At 44.0% G+C, this 12,289-nt stretch overlaps 1 protein-coding gene across 9 annotated transcripts in view; it reads right to left on the minus strand.

Moving 5' to 3' along the window:
* SCN8A (sodium voltage-gated channel alpha subunit 8) overlaps positions 1-12,289 on the minus strand; it is a 179,612-nt gene that overhangs the window by 65,761 nt on the left and 101,562 nt on the right. For all 9 annotated transcript variants that reach the window (XM_058742723.1, XM_058742726.1, XM_058742721.1 and 6 more), the window contains exons 10-11: positions 10,423-10,629; positions 9,246-9,539 (exon numbers count right to left, since the gene is read on the minus strand). In XM_058742723.1, the coding sequence (XP_058598706.1) occupies positions 9,246-9,539; positions 10,423-10,629 (501 nt within the window). The remainder of the gene's footprint in view (positions 1-9,245; positions 9,540-10,422; positions 10,630-12,289) is intronic.

Consider the following 12,289-nt stretch of genomic DNA (forward strand, 5'->3'; position numbering starts at 1 on the left):
GTCAGCACAGAGCCCAATGCCGGGCTTGAACCCACAGACGTGAGATCATGATCTGAGCCGAAACCAAGAGCCGGACACTTAACCAACTAAGTTTCCTAGGCACCCCAGACCTTATTTTTCTTTTTATTTAAAAAAAAAAAAAATTTTTTTTTTAACATTTATTTATTTTTGAGACAGAGAGAGACAGAGCATGAACGGGGGAGGGTCAGAGAGAGGGAGACACAGAATCTGAAACAGGCTCCAGGCTCTGAGCTGTCAGCACAGAGCCCGACGCGGGGCTCAAACTCACGGACCGCGAGATCATGACCTGAGCCGAAGTCGGACGCTTAACCGACTGAGCCACCCAGGCGCCCCCTTATTTTTCCTTTTAAATAAATGTAGTAATATATATCCCAGTGACATCCATCCAATTCCTGATTTTAAAACATCTCAACAGCCCTGAGTATAAGACAGATAAATTCAGAAAGTCTTACAATGGATTTAAATTTCCTTGGTTAAAGAAAACTTAAAGACCCAAATATTTTCAATTGTCTCTTTGTTTGGCATCCCCCCTGCCCCTCAATTTTTATACCTCAGGGCAATGTTCTATGCCAAAGGCAGTGCCTTCCTATTTTACATATGATTTTGTTCTAATGAAAAATGGTAAGGTGACAGACACAGAGACAACTGCCTTTGGAAGAGTCTATTAGTCACAGCTCCCACGAGAAGGGGGCATGCCACGCCATGCCATGCCATGCAGGGCCTCCTGGGGAGGTAGCAGGGTCAGTTAGGAGGCAGAAGAGCAAGGGAAAAGCATGGTTCAAAGCCTGGATGGTGGTCTCCCTGGCAGGAACAGGTGAGGCAGAGCAGGCACATCTGAGAAGTCCAGGATTGGGCAGTTTGAATAATTTCAGTAGGCTCTGGGCTACAGGACTGGTCCTAGCTGCCCAATGCCTGGCCCTTGGAGTGATTTAGGGCAGGGGAGACACTGGTGTGGTATATCTTGGCATGTGAGCTTTAAATAAAGTTGGGGATGAGGGTTTGGATTGATCCATTTGCATATGAAAGGCACACTCCCAGGCAAGTTGTTCAGTGTCCAGGAATTAAGTCTGCACTGGGAAGGGCACTCTCTCCCCAGCTAGCAAGGCTCCTAAAATGTCAAAGCATCATAAAATACAGAAAATAAAAACCATAAGTACTACAGTAGGATCCCAAGATTGGATTGAGGGAGGGATGGGAAATATCTTTGAGCTTCCACCCACATGTTCAGTTCAGTGGAACACAGAACTCTGAGGTTCTGTGTTAGATGTTGACAAACAGTGTCTTCGGTGTATGTATCTCCTTGTAAGGCTCACTAGAGAGAAATAAGGCCAGAACTCTTGGGCTCCTTTGTTAAATCCCATGATCACACTTAATTTCATCAATCCTCCCAGCTTTGACTCTAATTTACTTTTTCCATTTTATCTTTTACCCTTTCCCTTCACAGACCTTACCATTGAGCCACGCTGCTTTCAGGTCTTTATTTTCTATACCTCCAGCTGTGGAGATTCTCTCTACTGTCCATGGTCCAGCCCTTCACCTTCTTCCTCAACAAACTTCCTTTACCCTTCAACAGCATGGAGCCTCTCTTTCACAGTACTTGCGCTCTACTTTTTGCTACAGTTCTTTGTATATATGCTTTTAGCTCTCTCTCTCTGTCTCTCTCTCTCCTTTTTTAATTTTTAGAGGGAGTGCGCATGCAAATGGGGGAAGGGCAGAGGGAGAGAGGGAGAGAATCTTAAGCAGGCTCCATGCTCAGCACGGAGCCCAATGCGGGGCTCAATCCCGCGACCCTGGGTTCACAACCTGAGCCGACATCGAGAGTCGGACACTCCACCGACTGGGCCACCCAGGCGCCCCTAGCTCTCCTTTCTGACGAACTACAAGCTCTTCAGAGGGTCACACTGCCTGATTCATCTTTTCTTGGTGTGCTCTGTACATCGTAGGTGCGGTGCTTAATTTAATGAACAGGTACTTGGGTTTTATACTATAAATTAGCCACCCACACCTTAGCATTATCCCACACCTGCACTGGGTCACTGCTTCACTTCTCATAGCAAGCTTCCCTGGACTAAATCTGTGATTTTGCTCACACTACACGGTACATTAGGTCTCCACATTAGGAAAGAGGTTTCATTTCTTCGACGAATGATCATTAAATACCTATTGTGTACTAAGTGATGTGAATACAGTTGTAAAGAAGACATATAGCATGGTCCCTGTCCTCTCAAACCTTGCAGCCTAGTAGGAAATATATACTACAGGAGATCTATTCTTAACGGGTAGGAAAGTGATAAGATAATGATCAATTTAGTGACCTACAAACACATAGAAATCAGGATCCTGAGACAGTACACACTAAAAGAAAATAATTTATGTCTTACTGTTTAGTTCCCTGTTCCATTCTTGGCAAAAGAGCTGATGGTAATAAATGTGGAAGGGGAGAAGAGAACCCAATATTCAATCCTGCTCCAGCCCATTCTCTAAGGAGATACATCCTGAGGGTAGCCAGCCCAGCCTGTCACCGGTCTCAGTTTCCCAGGGCTAGAGGGTTGCAGTGATGACCCAGGACTCTTGGCTCTATTAACTCCCGGGATCCAGGCTACTTTATGAAATGGGTGGGCCTTACCTTCCTTCTATTTTCAAAATCTTTCTTGTCCACCAACCAGGAGCTTCACACATCACAGCTCACTAGAAAATACTACCTTAGGCCTAGGTGTTTGCTCAGCAGAATGGCTATGGGGTGTTCTCGATTTGAGGAGGTGGCCCTCATATTCCATGGAAAAACTGAGGATTTTAGGGTATCCATGCCAGCTGTCTGTTGGGACCAGGCTAACCATGACTGGGATCCTTAGGATGTGATAAGTTACTGATTTAAATGTTCTATGTCCATGCCATATTTCACTTTTTCCAGAACTGGACCCACAAAAGTATGGCCAACTCATCTTTGACAAAGTAGGAAAGACTATCCAATGGAAAAAAGACAGTCTCTCTAACAAACGGTGCTGGGAGAACTGGACAGCAACATGCAGAAGGATGAAACTAGACCACTTTCTTACACCATTCACCAAAATAAACTCAAAATGGATAAAGGACCTGAATGTGAGACAGGAAACCATCAAAACCCTAGAGGAGAAAGCAGTGAAAAACAGCTCGTTCTTAAAGTGTGGTCTAGGGGCGCCTGGGTGGCTCAGTCGGTTGAGCGTCCGACTTCAGCTCAGGTCACGATCTCACGGTTCGTGAGTTCGAGCCCCGCGTCGGGCTCTGGGCTGATGGCTCAGAGCCTGGAGCCTGCTTCCGATTCTGTGTCTCCCTCTCTCTCTGCCCCTCCCCCATTCATGCTCTGTCTCTCTCTGTCTCAAAAATAAATAAACATTAAAAAAATTAAAAAAAAAAATAAATAAATAAAGTGTGGTCTAGGGACTCCTGGGGGTCCTGTGACCCTCTTAAGGGGGATCAAGAGGTCAAAACTATTTCATAACAATACTAAGATCATATCTTCCTTTATCACTTTCATTTTCTCACAAGTATAGAGTGGACTCTGGAAGCATGACAGTTTCACAGTATTTAGACTTTTCTTATGAGCTGTTAGTGATAATAATGTATGTGACTTTTTTTTTAACGTTTATTTATTTTTGAGACAGAGAGAGACAGAGCATGAATGGGGGGAGGGTCAGAGAGAGAGGGAGACACAGAATCGGAAGCAGGCTCCAGGCTCCGAGCTGTTAGCACAGGGCCCGACACGGGGCTCGAACTCGTGAACCACGAGATCATGACCTGAGCCGAAGTCGGACACTTAACCGACTGAGCCACCCAGGCGCCCCTGTATGTGATTTTTAAAACTTGTGTGTGGCAGTACTTGGAAGATGTGTGTAACTCAATGAACAGATATTCCCTAAATGATCAATGCATGATGCTACTAATCACTCATGAGTTAATGATCTATGGTGATAAATACAGCAAAGGATTTTAATGTAACAGACTTACAGTTTCAAATTCTATACTGCAACTAATCACTGAAAAAACAATAATTGCGCTGAGTTTTGGAATAGCATCAAAGATGAATATTCATAATTATCTGAAAAGGCTTTTAAATTTTCCACCCTTTTTTTTTGTCATTTTTAAAAAATGTTTATCTTTGAGAGAGTGAGTGAGAAGGGGAAGGACAGAGAGAGAGGGGCACAGAGGGCCCGAAGCAGACTCCAGGCTCCGTGCTGACAACAGAGAGACCAACATGGGGCTCGAACCTATGAACTAAGATCATAACCTGAGCTGAAGTCGGACGCTTAACCGACTGAACTACGCTGGCACCCCTATTCCTCCCTTTTCTTTTTCTTTTTTTTTTTTGTTTAATTTTTTTTAACATTTATTTATTATTGAGAGACAGAGAGAGAGCATGAGCATGGGAGGTGCAGAGAGAGGGGAGACACAGAATCTGAAGGAGGTTCCAGGCTCTGAGCTATCAGCACAGAGCCCGACGTGGGGCTAGAACTCACAGACAGTGAGATCATGACCTGAGCCGAAGTCAGACACTCAACCGACTGAGCCACCCAGGCGCCCCATCCCTTTTCTAATTATATCCGTACAAAACTAGATTTCCTTCAAATATGTCAACCCCCCAAATTTTTTTAACATATCCTTTTTTTTAATGTTTATCTATTTCTGAGAGAGAGAGAGAGAGAGAGAGAGAGAGAGAGAGAGAGAGAGAGAGAGATGTGTGTGTGTGTGTGGGGGGGGGGGGGGGCAAAGAAAGGGAGACACACAATCAGAAGCACGCTCCAGGCTCCAAACTGTCAGCACAGAGCCTGACGGGGAGCTCAAACCCATGAACTGTGAGATCATGACCTGAGCTGAAGTTTGATGTGCAACCCATTGAGTCACCCAGGCGCCCCTATTTTTTTTTTTTTAAGTAATCTCTACACCCAGTGTAGGACTGGAATTCACAACCCCAAGATCAAGAGTCACATGCTCTATCAATTGAGCCAGCCAGGCGCCCCTATCATTATTATTTTTAGGTAAATCAGTAAATAAACATGTTTAATATTTTTAAAGTTCTGAATTTAATAGTAATTATTAAATTACATATTGTAGATATTTAATTATTAAATTTCTTAATTTCTAATATAGATTAAAAGCACACTTAAAAAAAGCACTTTGAGGTCTTCAATTTTTAAGAATATTAAGGGGGCCTAGGGGCAGCTGGGTGGCTCAGTCAGTTAAGCATCCAACTCTTGATTTCAGCTCAGGTCAATCACTTCTCAACCTTTTGGCTAAGATCAAGTGTAGCTCAGGTCAAGATCCTGGGGTCTAAGATTGAGCCAGGTATGGGGTTCCACACTGGGCATAGAGCCTGCTTAGGATTTTATTCTCTCCCTCTCCCTCTATCCCTCACTCTTTCTCTCTCTCTCTCTCTAAAAAAAAAAAAAAAAAAAAAAAAAAAAAAAAAAAAAAAATCAAGGGGTCTTAAGACCAAAAAGCTTGAGGAATACTGTAATAGAAAAATTAAAACACTGTGCCTAATTGAACTCAACTTAATATTTATAAACTGTCCTAAGCCATAAAACCAGAGCAGTAATTTTATAGAGAAATGAGTAGGAGATTGGGTGGGCAGATGTCTTAAGGGCTCTCTACAGATCTGGCAACACAGGAAACTGAACTGAAGCCATGTTCACTGGTGAGCCAACAGAAGAGATGACCATGGATGTGTGGAGGTGAGTGGGGAGGGAGTGGCTGCACACGGTCATGTACAGGAATACAAGCTCTGTGGTCCAAAGGACCTGGTTCAAATCTTGACTGAAACACCTACTAGCCATATAACCTTAGATAAGTTAACGACTCTAGGCCTCAGTTTTAGTCTTTCTTCCAGATAAAATCTGAGAAACCGCAGAAGAGTCCTGGGACAAAGAATATTACTTCCATGTAGGGTTTCTAAGCAAGTCTTGGCAGACAGCCATGGCCTCTAGGAATCTACAATTTTTTTTCAGATGGGGAAATTAGAGGAAGTGAACATTTTCATGCAAAGCAGGACATTTCAGAAGCCCAGTTTTATTTTTTGAGCTAGGGAGCAATCAGTGCAACTCTGCTAAAGCCAATAGATTAATCAGAGACCATTCAATAACAGCACTAAGGTATTCATTAACCAGCTCAGTGATGGCTCTCAAGACAAGGGTTGGATTACAATGAAGCTGCAATCATACTTTTCCCCAAAAGAGGCAGAACTAGGAGAAAGGTGAGGTGAAGGTGAGACAGAGATGGCTCTAGGCCACAAAGAAGTCCCAGAAGGGGTGAAATCAGATTTATAAAAGTCCCCCATTCATCTGTCCAACAAATATCTGAACACTAGCCATATGCATGCCTTGCCTTTAGCACTTTATCTAAGAGAGGAAAGAATAGTAGGAGTAAAAAGCAACACATAAAGAGATACGTAGGAAACATAATGGAAAGATAAAATGGTAATCCCCACTGAGGTGTGGAATCGGTGGGTTGGGAAGGTTTTTTGAGAGAAGGATGTGAAGAGGAAGTATGATGTGGACACTGAGAGCAAGAAAAATAGAGCATCTTAGAGAGGGGGTTCCTGGAGCAAATCTGAGGGTAGGAAACAAACCTCGTAGATGAGAAGCATCTAGTAGTTCATTCTGGCCTAAGTGCAGGGCGGCTGACAGGGCACAGTGACTGGGATTGAAAAGGCCAGGAGCGGGGAGCACTATAATTTCCAACTAGGGGCTGGCACTTGGTTGGTAAATAGATTGAATCTGTTTAGGGTAATTTCCTCTCCTATTCTTTGTAATAACTATTCTACACTGTCAATATTTTCTTTAAACACCCCTCTCATTTCTTTAAACTCAACCTCTTGGGGCGCCTGGGTGGCTCAATTGGTTAAGCATCTGACTCTTGATCTCGGCTCAGGTCATGATCTCCTGGGTCCAGGTCATGATCTCACGGTTCACAGGTTCGTGCCCCAAGTCGGGTTCCGTGCTGAGAGTGCCCCTCTCTCTGCCCCTCCCCTGTTTGTGCGCATACTCTCTCTTGAAAATAAATAAACTTTAAACTCAACCTCTCATTCCCTTCAATAGGACTTTGAATTTCCTACATTACTGCAAACTACAGACATTCCAGTGTCATCTTCCTCAACTTCCTACTCCCTATCTACAAACTTATCCATACCCGCATGTCCTGACCTTTTCGGGTAAAAGGTAGCCCCTTCCTGTTAGAGACTCTATCTAGTTTCACATCTTCCAAGACTGTGCTCCAGTTTCTTTTCTATTCGACTCCATTTTTGACCTCTACTTCCCCTTCTTCTGGGCTCCCCCACTGCAGATTATAAAAAATACTTACCTTCCACCCATATCTTTCAAGAAGCTTTTATGAGATGTCTACACTCATCGTCTCCAGTTCTCACTTAATATGGCATCCATCCTTACCCTGGACTGAAGTGTGTCTTTAAAGTGCTCAGTGACTTATATTGCCAAATCCAGTGCTTATTTCCAATTCTGATCTCATGAAGCATTTCTGTTAACTTTCAATCCATTGACCACTCGCCTGCTTTCTCCAATCTTTGTGCTCTCCTGGTTTCCCTGAACTGGTCCTCTCAGCACCTCTCATGACTGTTCATTTGTTTTTCTTCATGAGCTCCATCTGCGATGCCCATGAACATCAGAGATGGAGCCCCTAGGCCACTGTTCCTTCACCTGACACAACCTCTTTGAGTACCTCATCAAGTCTCACGGTTCCAGTCACCAGGTCTCGGCTCAGGACCTCTTCCCAAAGACGTCATTTGATTATCTGTGTGTCTAAAAGACCTCTCTACTTGGTTATAGGGTGTCCAAACTGGAACATACTTTTCTTCCCCACCTGGAATGTCCTTTCTTCTGCCCTATTACTCCCTCATCAATACACACACACACACACACACACACACACACACACACATTACCTAATTCCTGTTTATCCTTTATTAACCTTCCCGAGAAAGTCTTTGCCAAACCTCCAGGTTGCGGTACATCCCGTGACCTCTAAAACATTCCAGCCTATTTCAATTACGGAAAAACATGGAACCATCCATGGTATTATAGAAATAAGTTTTGGTGGCCACTCCACTACACTGTTAAGTTCCTTAGGAGAGGGACAGTGTTTTAATCACCGTGAATCTCTGGGAGTCAGCATAATCCCTGATGCATGGTAGGCACTCCATAACTGCTTGGTGGTGAATAATGAGAGCTTTGTTTTAGGAAGTGCTCTGTTGACAGTATATACAACATAAAGGAGAGGGAGAATGATCAGAGGAAACAAACCCGCAGTGGATATAACTAAGGTAGAACAGACTAATACACGTGAACTAAGATACAGTTAATAGGATGGGAAGCGGGGGATGGACACAAGAGATTCTGCTGTGATCAAGTGAATAGGACTGGCAGAGGCTGAACTGGGAGGGGAGAGGTGTTAGGGAGAGGCACAATGGTCACCTCTCGGAAACAAGCAAAGGACACAGGGTACGCTGCCAGAAGACCAGTAACTGTCATCTATTTCATACCGGACTAACTTTCTAGCATTTCCTTAAAATTGGGAATTTAATGGCCTCAGGATTGGATTTTGGTGGTGTTCTTCGAAATCCAAAAATAGGTGTTATGTGGTGATATTTATAGTAATAGAATGCTCAGTAATTACCCGTAAGTCCTCTCCTCTCTCTTTCTCTTAGTTTCCCCATTTATCAAAGTTGGGTACAACTGGAGGCTTTTAACCTACCATAGGCTAATTTATCAGCATGACATTATATATCTAGAATAATTAATTACTAGAATTTGCCACACTTAAATAAGGTGACCTAGAGTTTCAGGACTCTTTTTTTCTTTAACCTACAATTACATGCAATTCTTAAACAGAGATGTTTGAAAGCTAAATTCTGATGTTCCAACGTTTAAGGAGAGGGGTAGAATGGAAGGCCTACTGGTGTGAAAGGGACTTTACAGCTGCAGTAAGGCTGCCAGAGGTGATCACACGGTCCTAGGGCTGGCCCAGAGCAGAGAGGGGAGGGCAGGACTGGAGCAGAGGACAGCCCTAACACGCCCACAATGCTCCCTCTAGAGGATAGTACGGACCATGGAGAGACAGGCCTGAGGACGCAGGGGAGGGGCTGGAAAATGTAGAGCAAAAGGGGGGAATGTGAGAATCAAGTGAGATTAGGAAAAGGAGATTTCTTAGGCTTATTTGACCCAGTGCAAATAGTTTACCTGATTCATGATGGAAAACTTCCTTCCTATTCTGTTGTCTGGCAGCCGAAAGCCCTTCCTCCTCATCCCGTCTTCCGACTCTGACTTAAAGACCTTTTCAGGATCCCCTTTTTCCTCTCCTTCAGAGAGCTCCTTCTGCTTCCTCTTCTTTCTCCTGTTACGTCTCTCTTTGGCGCTCTTGGAGCTGAGTTTGGATACTTCAGAGGAGCTCCGAGGAGAGCCTACCCCTTCTTCACCTTCTTCCTCTATGGCATCTTCTGAGACCGTGCCGGCGGAGGTGGCCATCGCTGCCGCCTGGAGGGGGGAGCCACAGTGACAGGCCAGTCAGAAGCAGTTAACTGGAGCTGCAAGGAGCCAAGCAATCAGGGCAGTTCATTTCCTTTCCCACGGATAGGGGAAGCAGGGAAAAAGGAGGAGGGCGAACCAGCCTGGAGAGGAGACTGCGGCCAGGACTTGGCTATCTCCATTTTCTGGTTGATCTGTATTGTGGCACCCAGCCACACACACTGTGGCACACACTGTGTAATCAGAGCAGAACCCAGGGGGAAGAACTCAGGGATTTATTCTCTGAAGTATCTCTGACAAGAACGTGGCCGCCTTCTTGGTACCAAAAGATTTCTTCTGGACAACTCTGAAAATGAATGCTAAGAAACCAAATTATACACATTATGGGCCCAATGGTGTAAAAACGCATGTATGTTTGGACAAGAATCAGAAAGCAAAGCGTTAGGGTGGTGGGATCACTGGACTGGTTTTCAAATTTTATTTTACTCTTTTACCTGTATCTTCTTTTCAATTGCAACCAATATTTTCATGATCGCAGAGAATGTATGAAGGAGATCCTACTGATGGCCTCAACAAAAAGGCTATGCTTATAGGAAGCACTCTATATACTGCTCTGGCCACTTGCTTCCCCCGCCCAGCCACCCTAGCAGTTGAACACTAAACAGCTGAGAAATTCAAGTAGAGATCATATTAACAAACTATTTGGCCGTTAAGACAAATGGAATAATTGGGCCAGCCATCTGCGGTTGTCACTTGGGTTATTTTAATCAGATCAATGGCTTCTATTTGACAACGTGCCTCGAAAAGATCAACTACAATGGCAATGAGATAGGGCCTTAGTCACGGTGATCTGGCAGGAAGGACTGTATATCGCAAAGCACCGATCACCAACCTGTGCCTCTTCCTGTTGCTTTTTCAGTTGCTCCAACATTGCTTTGAATTCAGCCTCTTTTTGCTCTGCCTCCTCCAGGGTTGCCTGATTCTGTTCTTCATAAGCCATGGCCACCACAGCCAAGATCAAGTTCACCAGATAGAAAGAACCCACAAAGATGACCAAGACGAAGAAGATCATGTACGTTTTCCCAGCAGCTCGCAGGGTCTGTGAAGACGAAGACCATTTTCTGAGTCCTATGCATCAAATGAACCAGGCTGAAACTACCTCGTGGGATAATGTTCGTCTGCAGGGGCACCACTGCAGTTTTGACAGAACAGTCCTTTGTTGTGCGGTGTGCCTTCAATACTGCAGAGTACTTAGCATCCCCAGTGGCCAAATGGCTTCCTCCAGCCTCAATTCAGAGTAAATGTCACTAGCACCTCCAATGCCTTGTGACAGAAAAAGTCCGCTTCCCTTTCCGAGTACTCCTGATATACTCCCTTCATGGAAAAATACTTGATTGTTTTTAAAGGGAAAAATGCTCCGAGCTAAGAATTATATTTGCCTTCGTTAGCTGATTCTAAAACAAGTATAAAGAAATGAATACAAGACTTCAGCTCATTTATCTACTGGTCCTCAAAGAGCGTTAACAGATAAATTCCATCTTAGGGATCGGGTCCAAGTCATAGAAGTCCCCATCTTGAGTGACATCCTTCCTTTCCTTCTGCAATAGGGTGGGTTTTTAAAGAGAGATGTGGCATAAATAACAGTGGAGAAAAAAGTAGGAAGGAGGATCCTAGGACTAGTCCTTTCACTAGCTGTGAGCAAATGGACATCAAAGAACACTTGGGTTTTAGTTTATGTATATGCGACTTACTCTTACTTAGTTTTCGTCATTATTAAAAAAAAATTTTTTTTAACGTTTATTTATTTTTGAGAGGCGGGGGGAGGGGCAGAGAGAGGGAGACACAGAATTCGAAGTAGGCTCCAGTCTCTGAGGTGTCAGCGTAGAGCCCGACGTGGGGCTCGAACTCTCACCGGTGAGATCATGACCTGAGCTGAAGTCTGACGCTTAACTGAGCCACCCAGACGCCCCCATTGTTATTCTTTTCAAATACAAATAATAAATGAAACTTAGCATCAACCACAAATATTTCACAAGAAAGATTTGAACCTGAGAGAACTCTAGGCTGTCCTACAGGATCTGAGTTGGAAGATTCCCTTCAAGGGGTGCCTGGGTGGCTCAGTCAGTTAAGTGTCCGACTTTGGCTCAGGTCGTGATCTCATGGTTCACAGGTTTGAGTCCCGCGTGGGGCTCTGTGTTGATGGCTCACGGCCTGAAGCTGCTTCAGATTCTGTGTCTCCCTCTCTCTCTGTCCCTCCCCTGCTTGCACTCTGGCTCTCTCACTCTCAAAAATAAATAAACATTAAAAAAATTAAAAAAAAAAAAAAAAAAAAGAAGCTTCCCTTCGAGACATTCCTTCATGCCTGAAGGAGACATATTTCTTATTCTTGAACTGGCATCACCAAACACCAGAGTCAAATAGAAAACAATGAATTATCATGGAATTTCCAAGCTGGAAGACCCTTAGCAATCACCTAGACTTACTCCTCCATCACCACCAGCAAAGTTAAATGACTTGCCTAGTCACCAATATAGCCCAACAGAATGGCAGACCTTTTTTTTTTAATCTGTCACAACCTGTCTGTATAACATATGTCCACATATGTTACAAATCTCAAAAATGTTATGTTTAGAATCCAAGGTCTTCGTGGACAGAAATCTCATCTTTCTAATGTCTAGCATGGTGCTTTGTAGAGTATGTTTAATTGATATGCCTTAAAAAGACACCCTAAGCCAAAAATCTGAGCAGAGAAACACTGC

Source organism: Neofelis nebulosa, chromosome 8, assembly GCF_028018385.1.
Source record: "Neofelis nebulosa isolate mNeoNeb1 chromosome 8, mNeoNeb1.pri, whole genome shotgun sequence".
In the NCBI taxonomy this organism is placed as follows: domain Eukaryota; kingdom Metazoa; phylum Chordata; class Mammalia; order Carnivora; family Felidae; genus Neofelis; species Neofelis nebulosa.